Source organism: Pelodiscus sinensis, chromosome 17 (assembly GCF_052426305.1).
Source record: "Pelodiscus sinensis isolate ZL-2025 chromosome 17, ASM5242630v1, whole genome shotgun sequence".
NCBI classification, from domain to species: domain Eukaryota; kingdom Metazoa; phylum Chordata; order Testudines; family Trionychidae; genus Pelodiscus; species Pelodiscus sinensis.
Window position 1 is genome coordinate 26,005,643 of NC_143068.1, and position 26,637 is coordinate 26,032,279.

At 43.5% G+C, this 26,637-nt stretch overlaps 1 protein-coding gene across 2 annotated transcripts in view; it reads left to right on the plus strand.

Moving 5' to 3' along the window:
* Window positions 1–26,637, plus strand: part of STK4 (serine/threonine kinase 4) — a 99,848-nt gene that overhangs the window by 12,435 nt on the left and 60,776 nt on the right. For both annotated transcript variants that reach the window (XM_075901275.2, XM_006132258.5), the window contains exons 4-9: window positions 1,542–1,656; window positions 2,701–2,865; window positions 3,521–3,688; window positions 4,756–4,893; window positions 5,845–5,973; window positions 10,142–10,328. In XM_075901275.2, coding sequence (XP_075757390.2) covers window positions 1,542–1,656; window positions 2,701–2,865; window positions 3,521–3,688; window positions 4,756–4,893; window positions 5,845–5,973; window positions 10,142–10,328 — 902 coding nt within the window. The remainder of the gene's footprint in view (window positions 1–1,541; window positions 1,657–2,700; window positions 2,866–3,520; window positions 3,689–4,755; window positions 4,894–5,844; window positions 5,974–10,141; window positions 10,329–26,637) is intronic.

The following is a 26,637-nucleotide window of genomic DNA, read 5'->3' on the forward strand; positions in this document are numbered from 1 at the left end:
ACACAAGTGGAGTGGTTGTATTTTGAAAGTCAGGCCCTGTGTTATCTCACTGATTTCAATCCTTCCCTTTGGAAAAACTGTCTGAGCAGAAAACCTTTGAAGAGATCATATATGCATCTGGCCTCCTGCCATAAAAGTGTTTCCCATGGATAAATATTTAAAAGCTACATACTATTTCTAAGTCCTTTCTTATTCTAGTATTAAACCTCTGGTCTGAAGAACAATTTTCTTATACTGTAAGTAAGCAAAAAAAACTTAAAATGAATGAGATTTGCAGTACTAAAACATGGACCCAATGATTTATAATTAGGATTTCCAACTTTCTAATCACACAAAACTGAACACTCCTGCCCTGCCTCTTCTCTGAGGCCCTGCTGACGCTCACTCCCACACCATTCTTGCCGTTGCTTACACCCTACCTCACTTTCACTGGGCTGACACAGTGGCTTGGAGTTTAGAAGGGGTTTGGGCCTCTAGCTGGGAGTGTGGGCTCTGGGGTGGAGCTGGGAATGAGGTTGTTTGGGAGGCATGAAACTGGGCAGGACTTGGGGTGGGGTGGGGTGCAGGCTCTGGGAGGGAGTTAGGGTGTGGGCTCCATGGGGGAGTTTGAGTATGGAAGGAGGTGCAGGATGGGGGGTGGGGTATGAGCTGGTGCTGGAGGCAGCAAGTGAACCCTCCCTAATTGCCTCTATGCATAGGGGCCACATGTAATGTTCCCTCTAATTTTTTCTATCCGTGTGCGGAATGCATTTTATGTGTACTGAGGCATGTGTGGATGTGCACCACCAGTACAAACTTCTGGGTCTGGGTGCTGAGGGTACTGTGCTAATCAGCTGGGCAGCATTTCAATCTCTCCTGGGTGGACAGATTAAAATACCTGGTTTTTAAAAGAGTGAGACAAAGGCCTAAAATGGGACCTTCCATTTTTGCTCAGCTGCTCAATGCTTGTTAGCAGCAGGCATAGTGAATCTTGGAAGAGCTCTGTTCTTTGCACAAACATTCAGGGAGACTCCTTCATGGTGACTAACTCTTCAGATATTCCAATTTAAATTCTTACATGAGAGAGGGTCATTCCTTGAGCAAAGAGTTTATTTTTGGTCCATTTATGACTCCCATTTTTTTAAAGCCTTTGGCTTCTTTCCAAAGGACAAAGGGTCATTCTTGCTATTTGATACATTAATAGAGCGTAGGTTATTGCTTCTTTGGGCAGCCAGGCAGCAACTATAGATAAGATAAACTGACTAACTGTACTGTGAAGACCTAATTCTTATTATATTAGTAAAATACATCATGTCACAGAACTAAATTGCAGAACTGGGAGTAATGGCTGTTACAGTATTTAAGAGGAAATACTGAAATGAAGGATATGAGCATTTCCTGTAAACTCTTAACCTTGTAATATATTCAGCCTTAAGCCTGGGATCTCAGGTATGACCCCGAATTCTTAGCATCTTTTTTCGGTTGTGCTTTGTATTGTGCTCCTATTTATGCAATTGCTGTCAGTCAATCGTATCTTACTCTCTTTCTCTAATTTTCTGTAGTCCCCATGTTGTCAAGTATTATGGCAGCTATTTTAAGAACACGGACCTGTGGATAGTTATGGAGTACTGTGGAGCTGGATCTGTATCTGATATAATTCGATTACGAAATAAAACAGTATGTCCTTTCTCCCTTGTCATCCATATTTATGCAATGTCAGGATTGAAATATCCAGTATAAATATTGCATAATATACTAAGTAACTTTATAGTAGTCTATGTGTAGTTCTTTGGCCTGATTTTTCTTTTTTCAGAGCATCCAGAGCTCTCAATAACTGTCCTGTGAGCTGCAAGTGCTCAGCGCTCCTGAAAACCAGGATGTTTAAGTATGTAGCTAACTGGATGTTTCAAGATACAGTAATTCTTCATTTAACACATGCCCGCTTAACACGTTTTTGTGATAGCACGATTTTTTTTTAGGGAACGTTTTTTTAATTACATAACCATCCCCGGAATAACATGACTTCCCCAGCCAGCCTGTTGCTGGCGGCTGCGCGGGGCTTCCCCCGCCTCCCTGCAAAGTGGCAGAGGGTTCGCCGCTCACCATGCCATTCCCCAACAGGGACATACTCCCAACCCAATCCCCCTCCTCTCTCCTTTCCTTCCCTTCCCCAGAGCCAAACACCTCCCCTCCCTGCTTGTAACCCAGTCTCCTTTCTCCCACAACCTTATGTCCCAGTCCCAACAGACACCGCTGCTTGAAACGCAACCCCCACCTTTTCCATTATTTTCAATGGGAAAATTGACCCCGCATAACAAGTTTTCACTTAACACGATCATTTTCTGAAACATATCTATAGTGTTAAATGAGGAATTACTGTAATGTAATTGCAGTTTGAGTAAGTTTTCTGATTAAAATGTCTGTGTGCCTGAAATATAATCCTGATTTTCAGGAGTTCAGTTTTTTTATAGTTGTCCTTGTATACTTCTTATGTTGGTTGTGTTATAGCAAGTTACCTGTAAGAAAGGGCATGCACACAAAATACGCAATATATATGAAGTGAGACCAAGCAAACCAGTTGTACTGTGTTTAAAAAATATTGTCTTGGTAACTGAAAAATGCATCACATTTTCTGCTAGTTGGCATGGGAATCTTGTTTTGTAGTTCAAGAAAATGTCTGTCTTTGCCATCTTATGCCTATCTATCTGCTTTTTTCTTTAGTTGACAGAAGAGGAAATAGCTACAATAGTACAATCAACTCTCAAAGGACTAGAATATCTACATTTTATGAGGAAAATACACAGAGATATCAAAGCTGGAAATATATTACTAAATACAGAAGGACATGCTAAACTTGCAGATTTTGGGGTAGCAGGCCAACTTACAGTGAGTAAAATTGTTACTTCAGTTGCGTGTGTAGAAATTTCTCATTCAGCCTAGAGTTACAAGTAAAAAACTTACTGAAGGGATTATGCTAAATTCAATTCTTCAGCAGTTACATGAATGTAATGCACATGCATTGCCATGGGGCCCAGAAGAGGGACAATCAGGCTGACACTCTCTGGCTTTCCTATTCACAGAACTAAAGACCAAAATAGTTGGTTGTGTGGTAGCACATTAGTACCTACTCTTTTTACTGTGTCCTCCTCACACGTTTCTGCCAATGCATCTCAATCCTGATGTGCAAAATTCCATATTTCAGTCTTACTGAGTCTAACTTTTGTGTGTAACCTTCACTGATAGTGTTATTTATTAACAAATACAGCCAGTCCCCAACTTATGAACGGATTATGTTCCAAACACCTGGTTGTAATTCAGTTTGTTCGTAAGTTGGAAATACATGCTTTTACCTACAGCTGCGCTGTTCATAAGTGCGGATGGTGCATTCGTAAGTCGGGGACCGGCTGTAATGGGGTTAATGGGAGGTTGGGTTGCAAGTGTGGTTGGTGGTAAGTCGATGCGTTCATAAGTCGGGGACTGGCAGTAGCTGACACATGTTTCTTCTGCCCCCCTTCCCTTCCCCTCTCTCCTTCCATTTTAGGATACCATGGCAAAACGGAACACTGTTATAGGAACCCCATTTTGGATGGCTCCAGAGGTGATCCAAGAAATAGGGTATAACTGTGTAGCAGATATCTGGTCACTGGGAATCACTGCAATAGAAATGGCAGAAGGAAAACCACCATATGCAGATATTCATCCAATGAGGGTAAGAGCTGAGGCCTTTTCAAATATAACTCTTGCAGAATGCAGGCAGCCTCCATTGGCAGTTACTGTCTTATAAGATGCTTATTCATCTGTCTAGCTATTTAACCTAGGGAAGAATGAGCAAGTTCTTTTTTAACCTGTGCTTTTTAATATTTAGTAAAATGGAAAAAAATCTTTAAAGGAAAATTTGCCAATTTGATTCTCTTGTGTCAAGATATGTGTGATTCCCAGGTTTGTTCAGAATATACATGAGCAGAAATGGGAAGTCTTGTGAGTTGCATTCAAAGTAAATCGTTTTGTCACAGCCACCAGCAAAGACAGTTTTCCATGGTAGTAATCATAGCTCATTGGTTCAAAATCTCAGCCAAGATCTGATGTTATGACTTGTGCTCCCAAGGAACTAGGCAAGATAGCATATTGCTATCAATCAGCATTCCAGTTTTTTTTGTTTAGACTCCACATTCATCTTTGGGGTCATTCTTCAGCTTCCACTTTGTCATATTGTTTCCAGTTCTTGCCACTCTAATTTGTACTCCAAACTGGAGTACACCAGTGTGTTTGTTCAGGATCAGTTCTTGTAGGAAGATGTTCTGAAGGAACCAGGTTCTCCAAGATCATTGCTAATTCCTACCATTTTGCTACTCCATAGATTTCCACCATGTTTTTCTTGGGTAAGGGATTTTTCAGAGGCAAAGCTCTTTCGGGAATTCTACCTCTTGAGTGGTGGAATATGACCATGCAGTGGCTATCCTGCGTTATGTAACTGTTTCTCTCCTTCCTTTTTAATAGAGGACTTTTAGAATGTCATTATCAACAGAATAGTGGCTTTGTCATACGAGGAATGCCTTTTCACTGTGGTGTATAAATCTCTTGTTCTGTTGAGAGGAGAATATACATAGCATAAACACTTGAAGCCACAGAAGGTCTTGATACATCAATAACTTTTTAAATGTCTGCGTCTATGCTTTGATCAAATGTTTGTCTATTCTGTGTTTTTATCCTAAAGATTTCCAAAATCAAGGAATACTATAATAATGTTTTTTTATTTTTTTTTATTTTTATTATCAGGCAATTTTCATGATTCCTACAAATCCTCCTCCAACATTCCGGAAGCCGGAACTCTGGTCAGACTACTTTACAGACTTTGTAAAACAGTGTCTTGTGAAAAGTCCTGACCAAAGAGCCACTGCCACACAGCTTCTACAGGTCTGGTATTTGTTACCCAGGGTGCTCTCAGAAGGGATTCTTAACTAGACAAATCACAGTGCAGAAAATGAGTATTTTGGATGTTGGTTTCCCTCTATGCTTGCCCTCTGCAACTTGTACGGTGTAAGATCAAATATGTAAGGTTTTAAAACTTTCTGTTTCTTCTCTGGAAATTAAACCATCTCCTCCTGCTTTCTGTTCCCATACTCAGTGTTTCAGGATTTCAGGAGAAAAATCCTAACACTTAACTGTTAAGACATACAGTTTACCCCTTAACTTGACCCTATGCTTAAGAAAGAGCCATATCTGGTTGTTAATGTTAAAATCCTCAGTTTCCTAGCTATCCCCATTTGCCTGTAGTTGCTACTATTAAAGTAATACAAGCAGAGCTATTCAATTTCTAAAGCACTCTTTGAGTTTTAATAACTAATCTTCCATTTGCTGTCTTTGAGCTGATAGATATTATCTGCCCTTTGTACCATGTTCTTTCCTCTAAAGTACCTATTTCTTTCCATGATAGAAGTTCATCTTGGTTTCTGAAGCATTGTCAAGGTATTGATAGTCCGGCTTTTCAATTAGTCATTAGAATGTCAGAAACGGAAGGCCATAACTAAGGCAGGCTGTTGGCCTATTATTGGAAAGTGATAGACACGGTGTTATCTTAGGTGTTATGAATTTACTTCATTTCTAGATATAATGGTTCAGAAAACCTTTATGAATGCAAAGTCATGTAGAAATGCCCTTTTTAGTGTGACTCAGTACAGGTTTATCATTTTCGGTCACTAAAAGGACAAATCATGAAGTAAAAGTTTATAATAAAGTTTTCTCTTTGTGTACACCAATTAATTCAGCAGGGATAGGTATAGCTCTGGATAACAGTATTTTACTGCTTTGTCTTTGTCTACATTTGCTACTTCTAAAATATATATATATATATTTCTTTTTGTTAAGCATCCATTTGTTAAAAGTGCCAAAGGAGCATCAATCCTGCGGGACTTGATTAATGAGGCAATGGATGTTAAACTGAAACGTCAGGAAGCACAACAGCGTGAATTGGATCAAGATGATGAAGAAAACTCAGTGAGTGTTTAATGGACAAAATAACGTTAAAATATTGGTGCTGACATGTGAGAAAATAGGTGCCTTTCCCAAGCTTCTTCTCTAAAATAGTCTGCATATTTGGTAGAGTCAAAAATTACTCCCTTTTATTATTGTAAAAAGTGAGGTTTAGGTTGGAACATGAGGAAAAAGTTCCTGAATGTCATCTTGGTTAAGCACTGGAATGAATTGCTTAGGGAGCTTGTGGAATATCCAACGCTGGAGATTTTTAAGCGCAGGTTAGTGAAACACCTGTCAGTGATAGTCTAGATGGTGCTTGGTCCTGCAATGAGTGCAAGAGCCTGGATTTGATGACCTCTTGAGTTTCCTTCCAGTTCTATGATTGTTGTTGATATTACTGTAACACTTAGGACCCCTATAGTCTAGGACCGTGTTTCTCAGCCAGTGGTACAAGTACCCTCAGGGTTACTCGAGAAAAGTCTGGGGGGTATATCAACACAACTGAAAATTGGAGAAAATGGAATTTTTGTTGTAAGTTTGACAGAGCTTATTATTTTTGTACTTTTTACACCCAAAAATGTCATCACCTGCTTGGCTACAATTAAGTTGTTTAAACAAATGTGTTGCAATGGTAGAAAAAAATTGTGTGCATCTAAAAACTGTAGGTATTGGGGTACTTATAATTTTAATTTTTTTTTAAAAGGGATACTTTATAAAAAAAGGTTGAGAAACTCTGGTCTAGGACCTCACTGGCTGATTTAACACAAAATTGAAAAGTAACACTACATAGTCTTCTGCCCAGACATTGATCCCAACTTTGATTGTTCCTGGATTTTCTAGCTTAGGACTTCTCAACTCATACCCTAGAGCTGCTCTTTATCAGCCCATCCCCACCTCCTTTATAATCAGGTGAGACATTGAGCTACCTGCCTTATACTCTACTGAATCGTTAGAGATACCGCCTATCACAGCACAATTAAAGCTTTTTGCTGGGCTAGTAAAGATATGTAATAAATTTGTAGAAGACTTCAAATAAGTTTCTGGCTTTTCCCTAGGGCTAGCTTGGGGCAGGGAGCCTGCTCACTAGCATCTTCCTGAGGGCCAGACCATGAGGAGCTGCACAGGCTGGCCCTGGCTGTTCTTCCTAGGTTGGTCTGGAGGCTATGCTGGCCAGTCTCATTGGCACTCCCTGGGGTGAGGGGCCATGCTGGCTGGTCCCGGCATGGAGAGGTGGAGAAAGGGGGCAGGCACACACAGGCCGGCCAGCGGGCTCATGCCCTGGGTGGCCTGGTAAGGCTTGGTGGAGCTGTATCAGAGGTAGCAGCATGGAGCAACAGGCAGCCAGTCTGTGAGAGGAGCTGGTTTTTTAAACTGGCTTCCCTCGTGAACCAGCTTCTTGCTGGTACAAGAGGCAGCAGCGCGGAGCAGCAGGGGGCTAGAGGGCTACAAAACAGTCGAGTAACCAATAAGAATTCATGAGGTTAATCGACTATTCAGTTAACCGATATTTAACATCCCTATCTTAGTCTTTCCCATTCGCTGCCCCTAGTGGTCATTCTGTAGTATCACTGTCCTTCTGATCAGCTACCTCCCTTTCCTTGTTACAGAAAACAATCCTATTCCAGGCACTTCCTATTTCCTGGCACAACCAAACCCTCATCTTGCTTTAAATTCGGAGAAGAGGAAGCTGCATACCAAATTCGGTGGTCCTAGCTCTTATTGTTTAGGAGGAGTTATAGATTGAGGCAATTTTTCCTTGTCCTGCTCCCTTCTGACCAGTGGCTTTAAGGTTGTAGTGCTCTGATATGGCAGGTTGGCTTGCTAGGTATAAGGCCAGAGCCTGCACATTGCTTTCTTTCGAAGAGCTATATCCGTGGTCCCCAACACGGTGCCATGGCGCCCGCGGGGCATTTCAATGCGCCCGCCAGGTGCTTGGGGCTGGCCTGGCCCTGGGCACATGGCGCACGGGCGCTTGCGGGGGGAGCGCGCTTGGCGGGGGGGGCGCTGGGCGCGCGGCACTCGGCGGGGTGGCGGGGGGGGGGGAGCGCCGGCCCCGGGCGCGCGGCACTCGGCGGGGGGGGGGGGGGGAGCGCCGGCCCCGGGCGCGCAAGTGTCCCCCCCCCCCCCCCTCGGCGCCCGGCGGGCAAACGGCCACGCCCCCTGGCGCCTGACAACCTCAAAAGTTTGGGGACCACTGAGCTATATGAACAGCATATTGCTAGCAATTACAAGTTACCACACAGCTCTTTCTAAGCATCCACCTTTATTCTTAAGGTAAAAGCATTACAGGGAAAACATAGACGTTTCTATATGCATGCTCAAAGCTTACCAGAGGTCACCCATTAGTCTTTCTGTCCCAGCAGAGTTTTACATGTTTCTAGACTTTTCTCAATGGTTGAGATCCCCTTTGCTTTAGAGCAGGGCTATTCAACTTTGGATGCCCCAGGGGCCACTATGATACTCGCAGCACATGCCGAGGGCTGCAACTTAAGCGTGGTTGCATATATAGCTGCACATATATGCAAATAGCTTCTGTCACATTGACAGCATGAATACAAAGATTAGGCAAGACTATACAAAACACAGGCCCCATTTAAGTCAGTTCTGCTGATAATAAAAAAATGCAATATTTACCTGATTGCCACCCATATGACAGCACTTTTAATGAGCAATGAGATTCCAGGAATATAACTACTAAAACATGTATTAACAGACGACCATTATGTTGACTGCTTTTTTGTTTTGGCTCCCATCCATGGGCTGCATGTTGAGCCCTGCGTAAACCCAAACTGCACCTTGGGCCACAAACAGATGGGCTGCGGGCCACGTGTGGCCCACAGGCCACGTGTTGAGTAGCCCTGCTTTAGAAGGTCATCTCAATTTGCTGAATCAGAGAGAGGGCCAAGAATCAGTTTAAATGAACTATTTTTATAACAAGCCCTTTCTTTGTGTGTTGGCCTCTGTAATACCCACTTTGAACTAATATGTGCAAGTCTTCCCAGAAGTGGACCCTCTTTAGTGCTGTTTACAGTCTGAGTAATTTCCCCTTAATCACTCGCTGCTATTTTTAGTTCCTGATGAAGCTCTGCGACCCTCTCCCCCTCTGGTGTAGTGTACTGTCCTGTCGCTGGCCCACGATGATACATGACCCACTCATAAACATTGTACAATATGTCCTCCCAAAGACAACACTGCATAGGATTGCAGTGTCTGTCAAAATGTTAGTATAGCAACAAAGGGATGCAAATATTTTGGAAGTAAAAGACAGGGTTTGATTTTAATGTACAATTTCTTATAAGTCTTACAAATTCATTTCATTTTAATTATTCAGAATTTATTGCTATTGACAACACATTTTAAATCCTAGCTCCTAAAGACATTATCCCTTTTGATCTTTAGTATGCTCATACACACTACAGACTGAATACTGCTGCCATCTAATAATTGTTCAGTGATTTCTAGATCACTTGAAAATGGGGTTTTAGTTCAATTATCCTAATTACTTCTAGTGATAGCCTACCGCAGGTGTGGGGAACCTTTTTTGGGTTGAGGGCTGCTGACTACAGAAAAACCAGCCAGGTGCTGCGCAAAAGTGAGAAGTCCCTTACTAAGGAGGAGAAAAACACTGGCCACATTCCCCTCTCACACCAGAGCCTTGGCAGGCCCAGCCTAGTAGATTTTTGTGTGCTACAACCCTGCAGGTGGGTGTCTGGAGTGCCAGTGTGGACTCCCCAATGCTGAGCCTCAGAGGCTGGATTCAGGCAAGCCAGGGGCCACATCTGGCCCCTGGGCCTGACGTTCTCTACACCTGGGCTACTGGGTCAGGGCTGAGATGCCAGCTGGCTGTGTTCTGTGGTTAAGTGGAAGACTTCAGTCTGCAAAGCTGTCATCCCAGCATATTTCTAACAAACAAATCTAGAAAAGGAATGGAGAAGATATTGCATTGCCCATTTGGGGGTAGTTTCCTGGACTGGACTCCATGACAAGTTGGCAACCCTATAATGGGGATAGGAAGGAGAGGAAAAAAGGCATAATTTGTTACATTTTGCTGACATAAAAATATTAGTAATATTAAAGACTCTGATACCAAAAAACGATTGGAAATTTGATACCAATTCCCCTTGAATGGAGCCACTGTTTAAATAAGATTATTCTGCTCAATAAATGTACTTCTTGCATCTTCCTACAGGAGGAAGACGATACAGATTCAGGTACCATGGTACGAGCAAGTGGAGATGAGACTGGTACTATAAGAGCTGCCAGTACAATGAGCGATGGAGCCAATACTATGATAGAGCACGATGGAACCCTGGAATCTCAGTTGGGTACAATGGTAATAAACACCGAAGAGGAGGAAGAAGAGGGGACCATGAAGAGTAAGACCCCCTTATTTTTAGTGATTGTATAGTTACACGTTCGTACCGTGACTTACATGTGGGGTTGTGAAGGTTTAACTGGTAAGTTTCACTCTTAATGGAGCTGCTCCAGTACAGACCATGCCTGTGGGGTACTCTGGTGTCCTGGTCAATGCAGCCCCTGCCTGTGACGGGGCTGTAGGCAGGGGCTACTCTAGCCAGAGTGAAGCAGCCCCTGCCTGCAACAGGGATGGAATGGGGTTCCAGCCCAGTGGCTGGCGGGGGGGGCCTCTCTAGTGCTGGAGCGGCTGTCCTGGCTCATCCCTTTTTAGTTGGTTAACTGGTTAAACATATTATTTAATCAATTGGCCAGTTAAATGGGATTTTACATCCCTAATGCAAAGGTTGAAGAGGAGAAAACAAAGTAGATGAATGTGTGTGGTCAAAAAATACAATGAGGCTATATTGTGATGAAATGTTAGCAGAAGGAAGACAGGTAAATGTAACGGAAAGTTAAGATGCTTATTGTAATAATCTCACGTATAGCAGGTAAGGATGTTTTAATTAAAGTGAGTAATAGCTTTCAGTAAGCTGGTCTGCCAGTGGGAGATATTAGTTTTATGTGCTTTCACTATGCTATGTATTGTAGATTCTCTTAGTGTTGCTCTAACTTCCCAGGACAATGCCTACAAAATAATTATAAGTTACCAGTTAAACCCCAAATTGGGTTTACTAACTTTGAATTCAGTTAATAGGTTATTGTTTTGTTTTTAAATTATGGCCTACGTGCCTTACTTGTTGTTTCTAAGGGGTTGCCATTCGTGCCGATGCTGCCTGACAGCATGCAGAAGACATGGTGTCTGAAGTTACTAGGTTCTCTTTGATATGGTTCCAGTCAGTCAATGTGAACATTTTATTAAAGAGAATTTACTTCTAAAAAGTATAGTGCTTGTTTTTATTAAAAAAAAAAAAATAGTGAAGGTTGGCATTGGTGGAAAAGGCTGGGGTTGGGGGTCTCTACATTGTTAGTGTACAACATGATAGGTAGGATGGGACTAGGCCATGAGGACTTTAAGTGAAGATGGGTAGCTTGTGTTTCAGCAGGGAGAGCCAGTGGGCAGGAGCTAAGAGGTGTGAGTGATCCAGGTGAAGCAACAAACCAGGAAAACTACTTTGGCATTGACTTTTTTGATGAGTATAAGTGGAGCAAAATTGCATTGATGCAGAAGTTGGAAAGGAAGTGGATGCAATAGTAGTAGAGATATAAGATGTGGACCTGGATGGAGAGATTTAGCTGAAAGTATGGAAAGGAAAGACTACATCTTAATGATGTAATGCAAGGAGGAGTGGAAGTTCCTTTTCGCTTGCCTTTTAAACTGGTGTGGTGGTCCAGACTAATAATTAATTTATTCTATTATTGTATTTAAAACATGATGGTTTTGAGGAAACCTGGTTCAAATGAGCACCTCTTTGAATATAATCAGGAGTTAAGAAGAGGAGATTTATCCTCATCAGTCACTAAAAAGTATACTTTTAATGCAGAGCTGAAGGGGGGTAGCTGCCGGGATCCGGTGTGAGCTGGGACAGAGCCAGCCAGTAGGGATGTAAGTTGACTGGTCGCTTCCTGCCCCCTATCCCTCCCCACTTGCTGCCTTTAACAGAGGCAGCAAGGGCAGGGAGCAGGAGCTGGTGCCGGTGCTGGGGGGAGCCAGCTTAAAAGAAGGTTTCCTCCCAGCACCCTCTCCGCAGTGGAGTAGCAGGGAACCAGGCATGAGCCAGGAATCTGCTGATTCCCGACTTGCACGCAGTCCCAGATGCTGCGACTCTGCTTTTTAAACCGATGAAGAGCCTACTGGCCCTTAATACATTTAAAAATCAGGAGCACAGCGGAGGGGATCCATGCGAGCTGAGCCAGCTGATTCCTAGCTTGGCTGGGTCCCCCTGGCTGCGCACCAGCCCTTTAAATGTAATAAGAGCCTGTAGGCTCTTAATTAGGGATGTAATAGTGTAGTCGATTAACTGGTTAACTATAGACTACATGCATTTCTTCTCTCCTCCCCCTCTCCCCGCCGCCAACAGTAATTTTTTTAGCTAGCTGGCCATCAGTGGCCTGGGTCTCAGACCTACCCATGCTGCAGCTTTGCATTTAAATTGTATTAGGAACCAGGTGGGCAGTCAGCCTGGCTCAGTTCCAGCTTGTGCTGGATCTGGGGGCTCAGCTCCCACCCTGGACAGCAGCGTGAAGTGGCAGGCAGCTGGTCCATGAGGGGGTCTGGTGTTAGTTTAAAAAAAAAAAAAAAAAGCTCCCCTCACGGACCAGCTCCCACCTGTCACCCCGCGCTGCTGCCTCTGAATCAGAGGCAACAGCATGAAGAGGCAGGGGGCTCCTTGGGAGTGGGGATGGCATGCACTGTCTGCCAGCCCCAACCCTGGGGAATATAGAATAATCAATAAGAATTCATGAGGTTAATCGACTATTCAATGCACTGATATTTAACATCCCTACTCTTAATACATTTTAAAATCAAAAGCTCAATAGGGGGGACCCTGAGCTGGCAATCAGCTCTGTCCTGGCTTCTGCTGGCCCCCCCCCCCCCCCTGCTGCACTTCAGCCTTTTAAATATATTAAGAGCCTACTGTGGATTGGATAAATGGACTGTAAGATGGATAGAAAGCTGGCTAAATCAGGGTTTCCCAAACTTTTTATTTTGGTTGGAACCTGTTTATTTTTCAGTACTGTTTTTTTGCAGCCCCAAAATAAAAACACATAAAAAAGAATGAAAAATGAATACATTTTCAGTGTTTCATCCGGCTGCATCCTCCGCCCAGCCTGGGCCACGGCTTGGGGGACCCGGCACTGCATGGGCACTCCAGGAGGCGGGAGCAAGAGCAGATTGGGGGTAGGGAATATGGCTAGGAGGGAGGGTGCAAGGAAGGGTAGGATTGCCACCTGCTTCCCCCCATCTTTGTGGGACAGCCTTGATGCCCCCAACCCTGCTTCCCGGGGGCCAGTTCCCCCCCACTCCCAACACACATCTCCTCCCAGCCTGCCTCGCTCTGCTCCCCTCCCGGCAGCCACGCTGAGGCTGGTATTTTTTTCCCACGGCCCAGTACTGGGCCGCTGCCCATAGTTTGGGAAACACTGAACTAACTGACTAGTTGATTAAACTATATTTAGCATGCTTGCCTGTCTGCCTGCTGGCTCCTTAAGTATTTTCAGTGCAGAGCTGTTTACTGTTTGTCGGCTACACAGTTACCGGATTACACGCAATTTAACATCTCTAGCTGGAAAACACTTTCTAAGCATAATAAACATTCTGGGGAGTGGCAAGGCAGTCCTTGATAAAGTGGTCCCAGCCTGCTTATGACTTTAAAGATAAACTAGATAATGGAATCTGACTAATTAGTCAAAAAGTCTTACAAGTGAAGTATTTCCATGAAAGAAATATACATGGGATACAGAGACTATAAAATGCATCCAAAATAGGGAAATGACTCCATTACTTAAGTACTAAAGCATTCAGGAGGTTGTTCAAGTGTTGGTGATACTCCTAGCTCATACCACTTAGGCTGTCGAGAATCCAGTGATGAACAGAGAGGCAGTGTTGGATGTTTGTCAAGAATAAAAAGTATGGGTAAAAATTAGGGATGTTAAGATGTGTGTAATTAACTCTGTTACTGCTGAAAATTTCAGCAATTACAGGTGTGCTGGCAATTGACTCCCACCTGCCTCTTTGCCCTGCTGCCTCTGATACAGAGGCAGCAGAGCAGGGTGGCAGGCGACTCCACAGGAGCTGGTGTATGCTGGGACCCAGCTCTTAAGCCTGCTCTCCATGCATACTGGGAGTCTGCATGTAACCATGAATGTTAACTGATGAACCCAGGCTCATCAGTTAACCATTTGCATGGTTACGCTTTCACATCCCTAGTAAAAATCCTTAATGTACTCATATAGTAAATATAGAGTATATTTGATTAACTCAAGCAATTTTGAAGTCTTAAAAGATGGATACATGGAAAGAATTGCATTCCTTTTCCTCAGAATTCCAGAAGATACCTGGTCTCATGCTAGCTTGTATTTTTCAGAGTTTGAAGGAAATGAAAAATCCTTTACAGCAGCGTTTCTCAAACTGTGGGTCCCGACCCCCGGGGGGGGTCGCAAGCAACTTTAGAGGGGGATTGCAAACAAATTAGAGGGGGGTCGTGAGCAACTGAGCGGCTGGTTGTAGCAGTGGAGAGGGGGGTCACGAGCAACTGAGAGGTGGGTCGTGGTATCACAAGTCTGAGAACCCCTGCTTTACAGGATTAGTCCAGAAGATGCCTTAAAGATGACCTTGCTGTTTTCTAATATCTGAAACTGGCAAGCCTTTTTAGAAGCTGATGCCTGAAATAAGAGTATGACAACAAATGTCTCGAGTGCTTGATGTACAGCCATGTACACACAGATAGTGACCTAGCATTTCCATCTCATTGAAGGCTGCAGAGTTTAAAATGACGGGTACAGTTTGGCTCTGCAGGAAGGTAGATGCTCCTCTACTCACAGATTATGTTGGAAAAGGGTCACTTTGAAGCAGGGGAGAGTGATAGTGCTGAATTAGAAAAAAATATCTCCTACTCTTCTCTTCCCCCCCCCCCCCCCCCAAACTTTTTCTCATTGAAATCCATTTCTGCTGACTTGGAGTTTTGACAGTACTGGAAATATTTGATAGATGCTTCAGTTGACAGTGGTGAACATCTTCAGACCCCATGCTTGTCTTGCAGTTTAATTTTCTCACATGTTTGAGCTACCAGCATGGGGTTGTTGTGGTTTTGTTTTGTTTGTTTTTGGTTTGTTTTTTTGGGGGGTTTTAATAGAAAAGGTTTGTTCCTTTCTCCAAAGCAAATCATTTCTTTAATTTTTTTGCATGTTAGCATTGGTTCTAAGGGTTGCACTGGTGATTTGTGTTTGTCCTGAACTCCAATGGAAAGGATCAGTACAAAGATTTGTGACTTAAAAACAAAAGCAAAACACTGTTGAATCAGCATGACTGTGTCTATGCTTTTGGTGTTCAGGTGGGTCATCACATAGCATAGATTAGACCACCTAAGAATAATTGGGGATAAGTATTATACATATCACTTAGGAAAAAAGCACTTTCCCCAGGAATTTAACAAACTCTTCCACTTGGTGGCTCTTTACTCACCATCTTCTTTCAGTGAAGACAGTTTATTTTCTAACTGAAGAGGGAGCACACATTAATATGCTTATAAATTGATACAGAGCTTGGCAAACTCTGGCTTTTCTGCTGAAATTTCAAACTTTGGCAAATATTCATTAGCCATAAATAACAGCTTTTATAACAATTAATGGAAAGAAAGGAAATGGCATCATCAGAGCCGTCTTATATTTTATTGCTGAGCATGAGTGAAACAGGATAATAGTCTGTGACAAAAAGAGAAATGGAAAATCAGGCAACTATGTAAAGTAGTTTACTATAATTTAAATGGTTGCCCAAATAGGATGGGACAAGGGCTATTTAAGGTGAAAATACCAGTTATTCACCAACAGAAAATATATTTAATTTTTCCTTTTTAAAGAATCTGAGTAATATGGTTTCTCAAGTTTTAAAGGGAACAGAAATCTAATTTTCTAACCTTTTTGTTGACTCTTGATTTTACTGTATAAGAAAAAATTCTATGCTCATTCGTTCACTTCCGAGTATTTCTCCAGACCTGTTCTATCTCTTATCTATTCATTAACTTCACACCAAAGGAAGAATGTTATCAAAATTCTCTTTAAACTTGGATGAGAGAGGGAATTGTTCTTTGATGTAATTCATTCATTATTTCACAAAGTTGAACATGCTAAGTCCCTTTATTTTTGACCTATTTCAGTTCACTTGCCCCTCACCTTCACTTACATTGCCTCAAAAGTTTGTGGTCTTCACCAACTGAAAGCAAGTAGTTCTGTCTTTCAATTGCTCTTTGTGGAGGATGCCCAGGATAATTTTATTTTCACAGATGAAGCACCCAACTTGGACATCCTACAGTGGATACTGCAGTTGTTGGATATGTCTAGTCTCTAGCCAGAAGAGGGAGCTCCAGAACAGGCAGTTGCTGTTTGAATTGGAAGATGAGCTGCTTAACATTTGGAAATGTTGCAGGACTTCCTCGGGCTCATTCTGAGGAATGAATTTGAGGTTCCATGTGCAAGTGCTGTGGAAATATCATGATTGTGCATACTACTTTCTTGGACATGTACATTTAATGCCATAATTTCAAGAAGACCTAGAACAGCTTGATTAATTCTGCATTTTTGCTCTTGCTGCAAGAGGTGTATGTTTGTTTTAAACTAAAGTCTTCATTCCATTTGGTTATTGATTTAATCTTTTGGCAAATGACCATATCAGGCTAAAATTTAGCTTAAACTCCCTTTCCTTTCCTTTTAACCTTCTCCTCCAATAGAACGATATTATTCCTAAATGTAAACCAGTGCGTTTTCCATATTACAGTAAAGTCTCGATTATCCAACATCAACGGGACCGAGGGGTGGTCGGATTAATGAAAATGTCGGATAACGCAAACTAGTATGAAATCAGGTTTATTACTTATTATTCTACATAACTAACATACTGTAATAACAGACTATTATTCTACAGAACAACTAACAGAATAACTTACATAATAGAGTACAGAACATTTAGTATGCAGTATGGCAAAACGCTAAAGTTATTGTTTAAAGAAATTAGTGATTGAAGTTTGTTTCCCAGCTTTGTTTCTCTTCTTTACGGCGAGGTCGCACCAGTGTCTCAATAATATAACATCACTAGCAGTTGCCTCCCCTTGTTGTTCAACATAAGCCAGTGCCGCCTCGAGAGCCTTGACCTTTTCGCTATGACTAATTCTCTCCGTATTGTCATTGTCATTTGTATCTTCAACTTCATCATCTTCATTGCCATTGTCATCCTGATTCACAAGAGCTATTATGTCATGGTCAGTCAGTTCCTGTTGCTCGTCTTTCTCCATCCATTTCTGTATATCGTCATCATCATTCACCTTCTCACAGCCTGGAATTTGTTGTAACAAAGGGAGCAGGTTATCACAATTTTCTTGCACCATTTCTTGTGTGTTTTCGTCTTTCAGAAGTAACTTTCTCCATGATCTTGCCAGAGTTTGTGGTTCAATCTCTTCCCATGATTGTGCGATCCAATAAATAACATCTTTTATGTTTACTGTCCTTAGCTTATCTAGCATACCATTTCCATCATCTGTCACCTCAATGAGCGTAGTTAAAAGCTTACAACGATATTTTTTCTTTAACACTTCAAGCACACCCTGGTCCATAGGCTGACACAACGAGGTGTAGGAGGAAGAAAAATCACTCTAATGTCCCCACTGAGCAGTTCATCCTCATGAGGATGAGATGGCGCATTATCAATGACAAGGATTGATTTCCTTGGTAGGTTTATGGAATTCAAAAATTGTTCAACTTCAGGAAGAAATTCATTGAAAAACCAGCCTCGGAAAATTGTTGAATCCATCCATGCATTCCTCTGATTCTTGTATGAAACGGGTAGAGCACTAGGTGATATATTTTTGAAAGCTCATGCTTTTTTTGCCTTTCCAATAAATGTGAGTCTTAGTTTGTGGTTACTAGTAGTGTTACTACAGGCTAGAATCGTCACTCTTTCTTTACTTCATTTATACCCAGGAGCTGATGCTTCAGCCCGGAAAGCTAGAGTTTTTGAAGGCAGCATTTTATAGTTTAAGCCTCTCTCATCGCAGTTATATATCTGCTTACATGATGATCCTTCATTTTCAATGAGACAATGAAAATTTGCTTTAAATTTCAGAAACCCTTCCTGATTTGCCAATAATTTTTCGCCACATATACTGATCTGCCTTAACCTCTATCGTTTTTTCCAGCGATCAAGCAGCCTACACTAGCCGTGAAATCAAGTTCCCCTTCGTTAAATTCCTTTTGGAAACTCAGGGCTTTCTCTTGCAGAATCGGGCCTATGATAGCCATGCCCTTTTCCCTTTGCTGTGTGAACCGTAAGAACAAAGCTTCACTCACTTTTTCATATTCACATTTTTTCATTGTTTTTCTGTCTTTCAGTCCTTCAATTGAGGATCGATCAGAGCACCACTTTTCTAACTCACTTCTTTTCCTCTTCCAGTCACCAACTGTAACTTGTCCCACACAGAGTTCAGATGCAATTTTTAGCATGGACTCGCCTTTGTTTATTCTCTTCAATACTTCAAGTTTTTGTTCAATGGAAAGAACCACTTTTTTTCTCTTTCCACATGCCATGTTCCTCAAACAATAAAATTATATTGCACTAAGGGGAAAATGCATTTTGAAAAATGAAACCCAATCACAGCACAAACATAAATCACTGGCGCAAAGGAACAAACGAAGCTGCGGCCATGGCAGTATGTGATGCATGGACGCGTAAATAGCACGTCGAATGGCTATGTCGGATAAACCGGAAGGTCAGATAAATGAAAGTCGGATAATCCAGACCCCAGTATAATATCCTTTTTCGTATAACTGTTTCTCTTAGCAGCTTGCAAATGCCTTTCCTGTGAATTGCCTCGAATGCTTCATTTTCAACTTATTTCTATGTTAATGGTTAAATTGATTGGGCTTTTAAAAACTCAAACCAGCAGCAGAACTTTTTTTTTTTTTTTTTTTTTTTTTTTTTTTTTTTTTTTTGGGAAGGGTTTTTCAGAATCTTAAATGAGAAAAACAATGGTAGTTTTAATTAATTGGATTAATGTTAAAAATGGTCCATCTTGTAAATGATTACTGGTCTTACAGTTCATGGGAAAGAATGTTCAGGTGAATACAGTATGAAGATCTATTTCTTTTACATAGAAGCAAGTAGTGGCAAGGCAGAATTTTGTAACTCCTTGATGCTTATGAGTTCCCCCCCTTTTGTATCTTTTAAAAGAAGCAAAACAAAAACCCTGCTTCTAAGTGAAAAAGCGTTTGTGGACATTGAAATGTCATGTTTCTGATTAAATTTTCTACAGAAGTTCTGAGAAACAGTTTCCTCTGGCAACTCGTACTAAGTGTGAAGAAACTTTCACATAGCTATACCTTCTGTTCTTAGATGAATTGACTTATTTTATTTAGATTTTGATAACTCAAGTATACTAGATTTAAAATGTACTTGTGTATGTACAGGCAGTCCCCGGGTTACGTACAAGATAGGGACTGTAGGTTTGTTCTTAAGTTGAATCTGTATGTAAGTCGGAACTGGCGTCCAGATTCAGCCGCTGCTAAAACTGATCAGTTTCAACAGTGGCTGAATCTGGACTCCAGTTCTGACTTACATACAGATTCAACTTAAGAACCCCAGGCATCCCCAAGTCAGCTGCTACTGAAACTGATCAGCGGCTGATTCCAGGAAGCCCGGGGCAGAGGCTTCCTGTAGTCAGCCACTGGTCATTTTCAGCAGCTGCTGACTTGGGGACACCTGGGGCAGAGCAGCTGGGGTGCTGCTGGGTTGGTCCAGTGGCGCCCAGAGCAGCGCTACGGGACCAACCGGCAGCGCTCCAGCTGCTGTACCACAGGCGTCCGGAGCAAAGCCGCGGAGCACGGGGGCAGCGGGACAGCCCAGACGCGCTGTGGCTATCCTGCTGCCCTCGGGCTCCGTGGCTTTGCTCTGCTTTGCTCCCCGTCCCCCTGGTCTGCAGACCGGGGGAGGGGGAGCAGAGCAGAGCAAAGCGGCGGAACACGCGGCCAGCTGACAGCCCAGACGCGTGCTCCGCCACTTTGCTCTGCTCTGCTCTGCTCTGCTCTGCTCTGCTCCCCCTCCCCCTGGTCTGCAGACCAGGGGGAGGGGGAGCAGAGCGGAGCACGCGGCCAGCTGACAGCCCAGATGTGTCTGGGCTGTCAGCTGGCCACGTGTTCCGCCGCTTTGCTTCCTCTCCCTGGTCTGCTGGAGACCAGGGAGAGGAAGGGCCCCGTTCGTAACTGCGGATCCGACATATGTCGGATCCGCGTAACTCAGGGACTGCCTGTATAGGGTTGAGCACAGAAGTATCAAAATCCATCATGTAGTAATTTTGTCTGTTTAAATATTTTACAATTGCTTGGTTCTGCTTTTCCAAAGAGATACTCAAAACAAATACTCAAACATTTGCGTACCCTCCTCCCCTTCCCCCAAGAAAAAAGAAACAAGTCACTAGATAACCTAGTCTATATATTCACTAGTTCTCAAATATTCGTAGTGCTGGTTAGGTTGCCAAGTGTCCAGTTTTTGAATGGAACCACTGATTGAGAATAAGGCTGTAATAGTGTGGTCGATTAACTGATAAGCAAAAGCTGGTCTATAGCATTAACCTATAAGCATTTCCCAAAGTGTGGTCCGCGGCCCAGTACCAGTCCTTAGGAAAAAAAAATACCGGTCCTCAGAAAAATTTTCACGCACGATTCTTGGGAGGGCACCCGACGCCACTCTGCTGGGTATGCTCCCAGATGGCGGGGCTAGATCCAGTGGATGCTAGGACCCAGGGAGAAAACTGGGCGCCGTGCGCACCAACACACAACGCCCAGCGCTGGACACAGCTGGGGGAGCCAGCGCTGGCTAATAAAGCAGCCAGGATTGGGTCCAGGATGCGGGGGGTGGAACAACCCACCAGACAGGTAGGACCAGTGACACGCCCCGGGGCAGGGTGTGGCCCACGAACGCAGGCGCGTCTGGGGAAGAGGACACGGGGTTACTCAACCAACCTCCAGGGCCCATTCGAGCCGAGTCACTCAGCAGACCCGAGGGGGACCTTCTAACCTTACTGGTCCCAAACGAAGTGGATACCTCGGGGTTGGGGTTGGGAAACCACTCAGGGCAGTCGACTGGGCCCACTCCTGTTGGCACTGGAGGGCTTGGGGGGACCAGAAACAATTTATTTGCCTAATCATCATTTGCTTAATGAATATGCAAATATACAAATAAATGTTACCGGTCCTCCAAAAGCTTGTGAATGGGTTTACTGGTCCCCAGTATCAAAAAGATTGGGAACCACTGCTATAGACAACATGCATTTCTTGCCCTCCCCCCTCCTCCTGCTAGTACATTTTTTAGCAGGCTGGCCAGCAGCCCAGCTCAGTCCTGGCTCATGCTAGGTCTGGAACCTACCCCTGCTGTGGGTCTCCATTTAAAGTGTATTTGGAGTTGGGCGGACAGGCAGCCCGACGCAGTTCCAGCTCGCGCCAGGTCCAGGAGCTCAGTGCTCTACCCCCGGGACAGGGGCTGCTGCCACCCCGTGCTGCTGCCTCTATATTAGAGGCGCAATGCGGGGTAACAGGCAGCTGGTCTGCGCACAGGGAGCTGGTTTCTAAATTGGCTTTCCTCACAGACCAGCTCCCCCCTGGCACCCTGTGCTGCTGCCTCTGATCCAGAAGCAGCAGCACAGAGTGGCAAGGGAGCTCCTTGGGAGTGGGGCCGGAGTGCACTAGTTGCCAGCCTCACCCCCGGGGACTATAGAATAGTCTAGTAACCGATAACAATTCATGAGGTTAATTGACTATGCAGTTAACTGATATTTAACATCCATAGTTGAAAAGGCTCCCTGATCACTGCTGACCAGGCCATTAAAAGTCTGGTCAGTGGTTCTGCAAGACTAAGGCACACTAGTCCCTATCAGTTCTGGCTCCATCCTGCACCCAGAAGCAGCCAGCAGGTCCAGCTTCTGGGGGAAGAAGGGCTAGGGGCTCCACAGGCTGCCCCCGTCATGAGCACCAGCTCTGCACTCGCATGGGGCGTAACTGTGAGTGGTGCCTGTGGGCAAGAGCAGTGTGTGGATGCCTCCTGGCACACTTTCCTGCTTAGGAACCAGAGCTCCTGGCTTCTTTCATGGTTCAGTGCAGAGCTTTAGCCCCACTACGCTGCTGATTGGGAGCCACCTGAGGGAAGCCTGGGTCCCAAACATGAGACCCCTCCTGCACCCCAAAACTCTCATCCCTAGCTCCACCCAAGAGCGTGCACCATCAGTTAGAGCTTTCACTCCCTCGTGCATCCCACATCTTGGCCCAACCCAGTGAAAGTGAGTGAGGGTGTGAAAGAGTGAGCCAATAAAGGAGCAGGGGTGAGGCTTGTGAAAGGGGTGTGACTAGGTTTTGTGCAGTTAGAAAATTGGCAACCCTAGTGCTGGTAGACACTGTTGAAAATCTTGTCCTATTCACTTCTTGCTTTTATTACTTGCCACTAGAATGGGTAGGGCTCAAAGATGATGGAAAACTGTTTCCTGGATCTTGTTAGGTCTAAAGCGGGGTAGGGAACCTCAGGCCATCCAGCCTCCGGCTTGCCTGGATCCTGCCTCTAAGGCTCACGGCTCCCCTCTCCCCCAGCATTGCGGAGCCTGTGCTGGCACTCCAGCTCCCCTTCCCCCCCCACTGTCCCACCGCAAGGCTGGAGCACACAATCTACCAAGCTGGGCACCCCTAGGCTCTGGTGTGGGAGGGGAATGTGGAGAATGTCTTTCTCCTTTTCAGTTGGGGGCCAAGTCAGTGAGGGGTTTTTGGTTTGGTTTTTGGTTTTCACTTGTGTGCAGTCCCCAACTGATTTTTCTGTGGGTCGGCAGCCCCTGACCCAAAAAGTTTCCCCATCCCTGGTCTAAAGAGGAGAAATGTGCCTCGTATGGCAGATAAGGTAACTATATTGCCTTCTTGGGCTATAATCAGATCTCATAAGTGAGGTAAGAACTGGCTTGTACAGTACTTAAATCTTCCCTGTTTTGTTAGAAGGGCATGTCATTATGGCATGTAAACACCACACTAAACATATGATGGAACTTCAGTTTCCCAAGGGACTTTTGGTTACAGATAAGCGAGGCTCTTTATTATATCACTTAATGGAACTCATTAGTGTACAAATGCAGCAGTGTGTTTTTTAACAGCTCCAATAGCACTAGACCATCTGTCATTTGAATTTGATGTAAAATATTTCTTTGTTATTGATTGTTAAAAGATCCCATGCCACTCCTCACAGTGTAGGTGCATTAGCCTCAGTGTCTTGGTAGTTTCCAAATCAAATAATTGCATGAATTCATGTGGAATTTCCAATTACATTTGAAATCTCTTCCTGTGTCCTATGCTGGCAAATGACTGCGTTCTGTTAAGCAACTGCAATCCAAGAGATGGCAGCATTTCATTAACGAGTGAAAGTGGGGTGTTTGTCTGAGTAATGTGTGCTCTGCAATTTTTTCAGATTAGAGGTGCCATCTGAACATGTACTCTTGGTATTCCTGTGTTAAATGTACAGCATAGTAATATTTTAACTTAGCTAAAGTGAAATATTTAAGTGCCTGCCTTCAATAGACCTTTCATTAATCAGAAGTCTAATTTCCCATGTAAAACAATGACTTTTTCTGTAGAATGTCATTTAAAATACACAGCATAATTAAGTGTGCATGGCTTAAAAGGCATCCACTCGGTGTTGCTCTGGGTTATTGTTGTAGATGAATAAAGCATTATTGATTTTTAGTTATAAGGCAGCTCAAGATGACTTAATGGCAGTCAATATCTGAAGTTATTTAGTTGCCTGTTTTTTAAATGGATGATGCGGTTATTGCAGAATCATGTCATTGGCATTCTTCTTAGCTGTTCTGCAGTGGATTATTTTCTATAACACTGCCTCTAGCTCATGCATTGGATTATTCAGAGACTTCTTCAGTGGTATGGCTTTATATCTAAAATGAATTGTAACATTTAAAAGTAATTGGGACATAAAGTGCTCCTAGCAATATGTCCTCAGATACTATAATGAGCATTGTATAAATATCTAGATTGACTAAACGCTTCCCTCCCCATCTGAAGCATTTCACTGCTACTGTTGATACACAGTGAATATAAATGTCCTCAAATGAGAACTTTCTTCAAGTACTGGGCATATTTCTCTGTGCTAGTTACGTTCTGTATTCCATTTCACCTTCACCTCACCAATACTGCTGGTGAAGATGATTGCCGGTTGTTCACTTCCCATCTGTGCAACCGGATTATTGTCATGTAGCTGTGGGTCCAGCCCTAGAGCCTAGCAGTGGGCGTACATATACTGCCATGTGGGTGGTGACAAGAAAATACCGTGTTTTTATAACAGTAGGGTAATGAAGTCTTCTCAAATACATTGGGAATGTGAAGGCATGACCCAAGAGATTGTTTTTGTGGGGGGGGGGGGATTGAGATACACACTTGTCCTCTTTCAGTTCTGTGCATGCTGAATCTTGTACATGGCCTCACTCATTATAAATAAAGCTGATAATTACATGAACATAAATTCCATCCAGCACTCTGAAATGGGAAGCAGACGTGTTTAAAGTAGCAAGAAGTTTGAGTGCTTTTATAGTACAGTAGCTCCATCTCTTCTAAGAATAATTAGTTTATTTCTTGTGAGGGCCAGAATGACCCGTGAAGGACAGTGTATGCATATCAGCTTCTGTCTTAAGAAGTAGCTTAAGTTTTATGACCACAAACAAGCAAGAGCTATTAAAAAACGGAGTTGCTGACACATGTGTGTTCTCATTCACCTGTGTAACATTCAAAATTCTTAGATTGTTGTGTGGGGAACCTAGGATGTGGGAGACTGCAGCACATCCAAGTAAAATTGCTTCTGGGTGAGTGTATAGTACAGGCTAGGAATGAGTTATCCAGTGAGAACTTGCCACTGTTTCCTTTTATTTTTCTGATTCTGTATCCAGTGCCAGTGTCTCCACATATTAAGTCCAATGACTAAAGCAAACAAGCTGAGAGAGAAGAATTCCTTGTCAGAAAAACCTGAATGGATGAGGAGGAAAGCAGCTTCTGTCCCCTCATTTGCTTGAGGCCTGGTATAATAATATCCTAGTTCTCAAAAAGTGAACTATAAGATTGACCCATCATTGCTCTAGTCCTCTACTCAATTAATTTTTGTCTTTTGGAAAATAAAAGGAAAAGTTACATGCTTCATTTAAATCATTGCTCTCGGGTGGGGCTGGTGATGAGGGGTTCAGGCTGCCCCTGTGAGAGAGGATTACCCCAGCCCCCTCTGACTGAGGCAGATTGGGGCCAGGTCAGAAGGGCTTCTCCAAGGCTGCTGCATCTCCATCAGACACAACCCGGAAAGGGGTGTCTGTCCCCCAGCTGGGGCAGGTCCATGTTCATCTGCCCCCAGCACTCCTCAGCCAGAGTGAGGAATGCAGCAAACTGTACTTTTCCCTTGCTCCCCAGGAAGGGGAACAGCCAGCAATGTTCCCCTATGCATCGCGGGAGGGAGAGGGGCTTCAGCCTCCCCCTGCCCTCCCTGGGGGTGGGAGGCTCAGAGCTGGGGCAGTCCCAGATGGGTGGGGGCATGCTCCCAGCCATCCCCCTTCACTTCCCTGGTGATTCTCTTTTTGGTATGGCTTTATGAGAAGCAATCCCATTCCAGGTACATCCCAGTTTCCTGGCACAACCAAACCCTGACCTTACTTTAAGTTATGAGAAAAGGAAGCTATACACCAAATTTGGTGGTCCCAGCTCTTACTGTTTAGGAAGAGTTCTTGAGCAGACACAGACAGACAAACTCTCTTAAATATATACAGGTAGTCCCCGGGTTACGTACAAGATAGGGACTGTAGGTTTGTTCTTAAGTTGAATTTGTATGTAAGTCAGAACTGGTACATATTGTAGGGGAAACTCTAGCCAAACATTTCTCCAGAGTTCAGTTTTATTCTCCCACACCTCACTTCCCTCAGTTCTTTATTCTCAAGCTGAGGTGTCTGCTGAGAAAAGCCGCTCCCTGGTCTGCTGGGTGGGAGGGGCGCTGGCTTCGTGTCTCCTTGGTCTGCTGGGGGGAAGCAGCTAGTCCTGGGTTGCCTCACCCCATTTGTAAGTAAGGATCCGATGTAAGTCGGATCCATGTAATCCGGAGACTGCCTGTAATTGACTTGATGTCAAAAAGAGTGGTTGTCAGTTTAACTAGCTTCCTTGAATCATAGACCATCCAGAGAACCTTTTCTCATTTTATAGAAAGATTGTCACTGCGAACAAATATTCTTTCCTTGAATGAATATAAGATATTTTATAGTTTAAAAAACAATTTAGTTTAGAGGCTTTGAAATATTTGTAATTGTCCTCTGTTGCTTTGCAGTAGTGGTAGGACCTGCCAGGCATGCTTTAGTTTTCATTTGGGACTGACACAAAGTTCCTCCTAGTCATGAGAAGACTTATCCAAGTAAATATAATAAGGTATGAAATTCTGTGTGCCTTGCACTTCATGTGGGTGAATTACAGCATGTTACCAAAGGGTAAGAAATTAATTAATGGAGGAATACTTTCTTGCTGTTGCTAAATAAATCTGCCTCTTTCTGCTATATTGTATGAAATGAT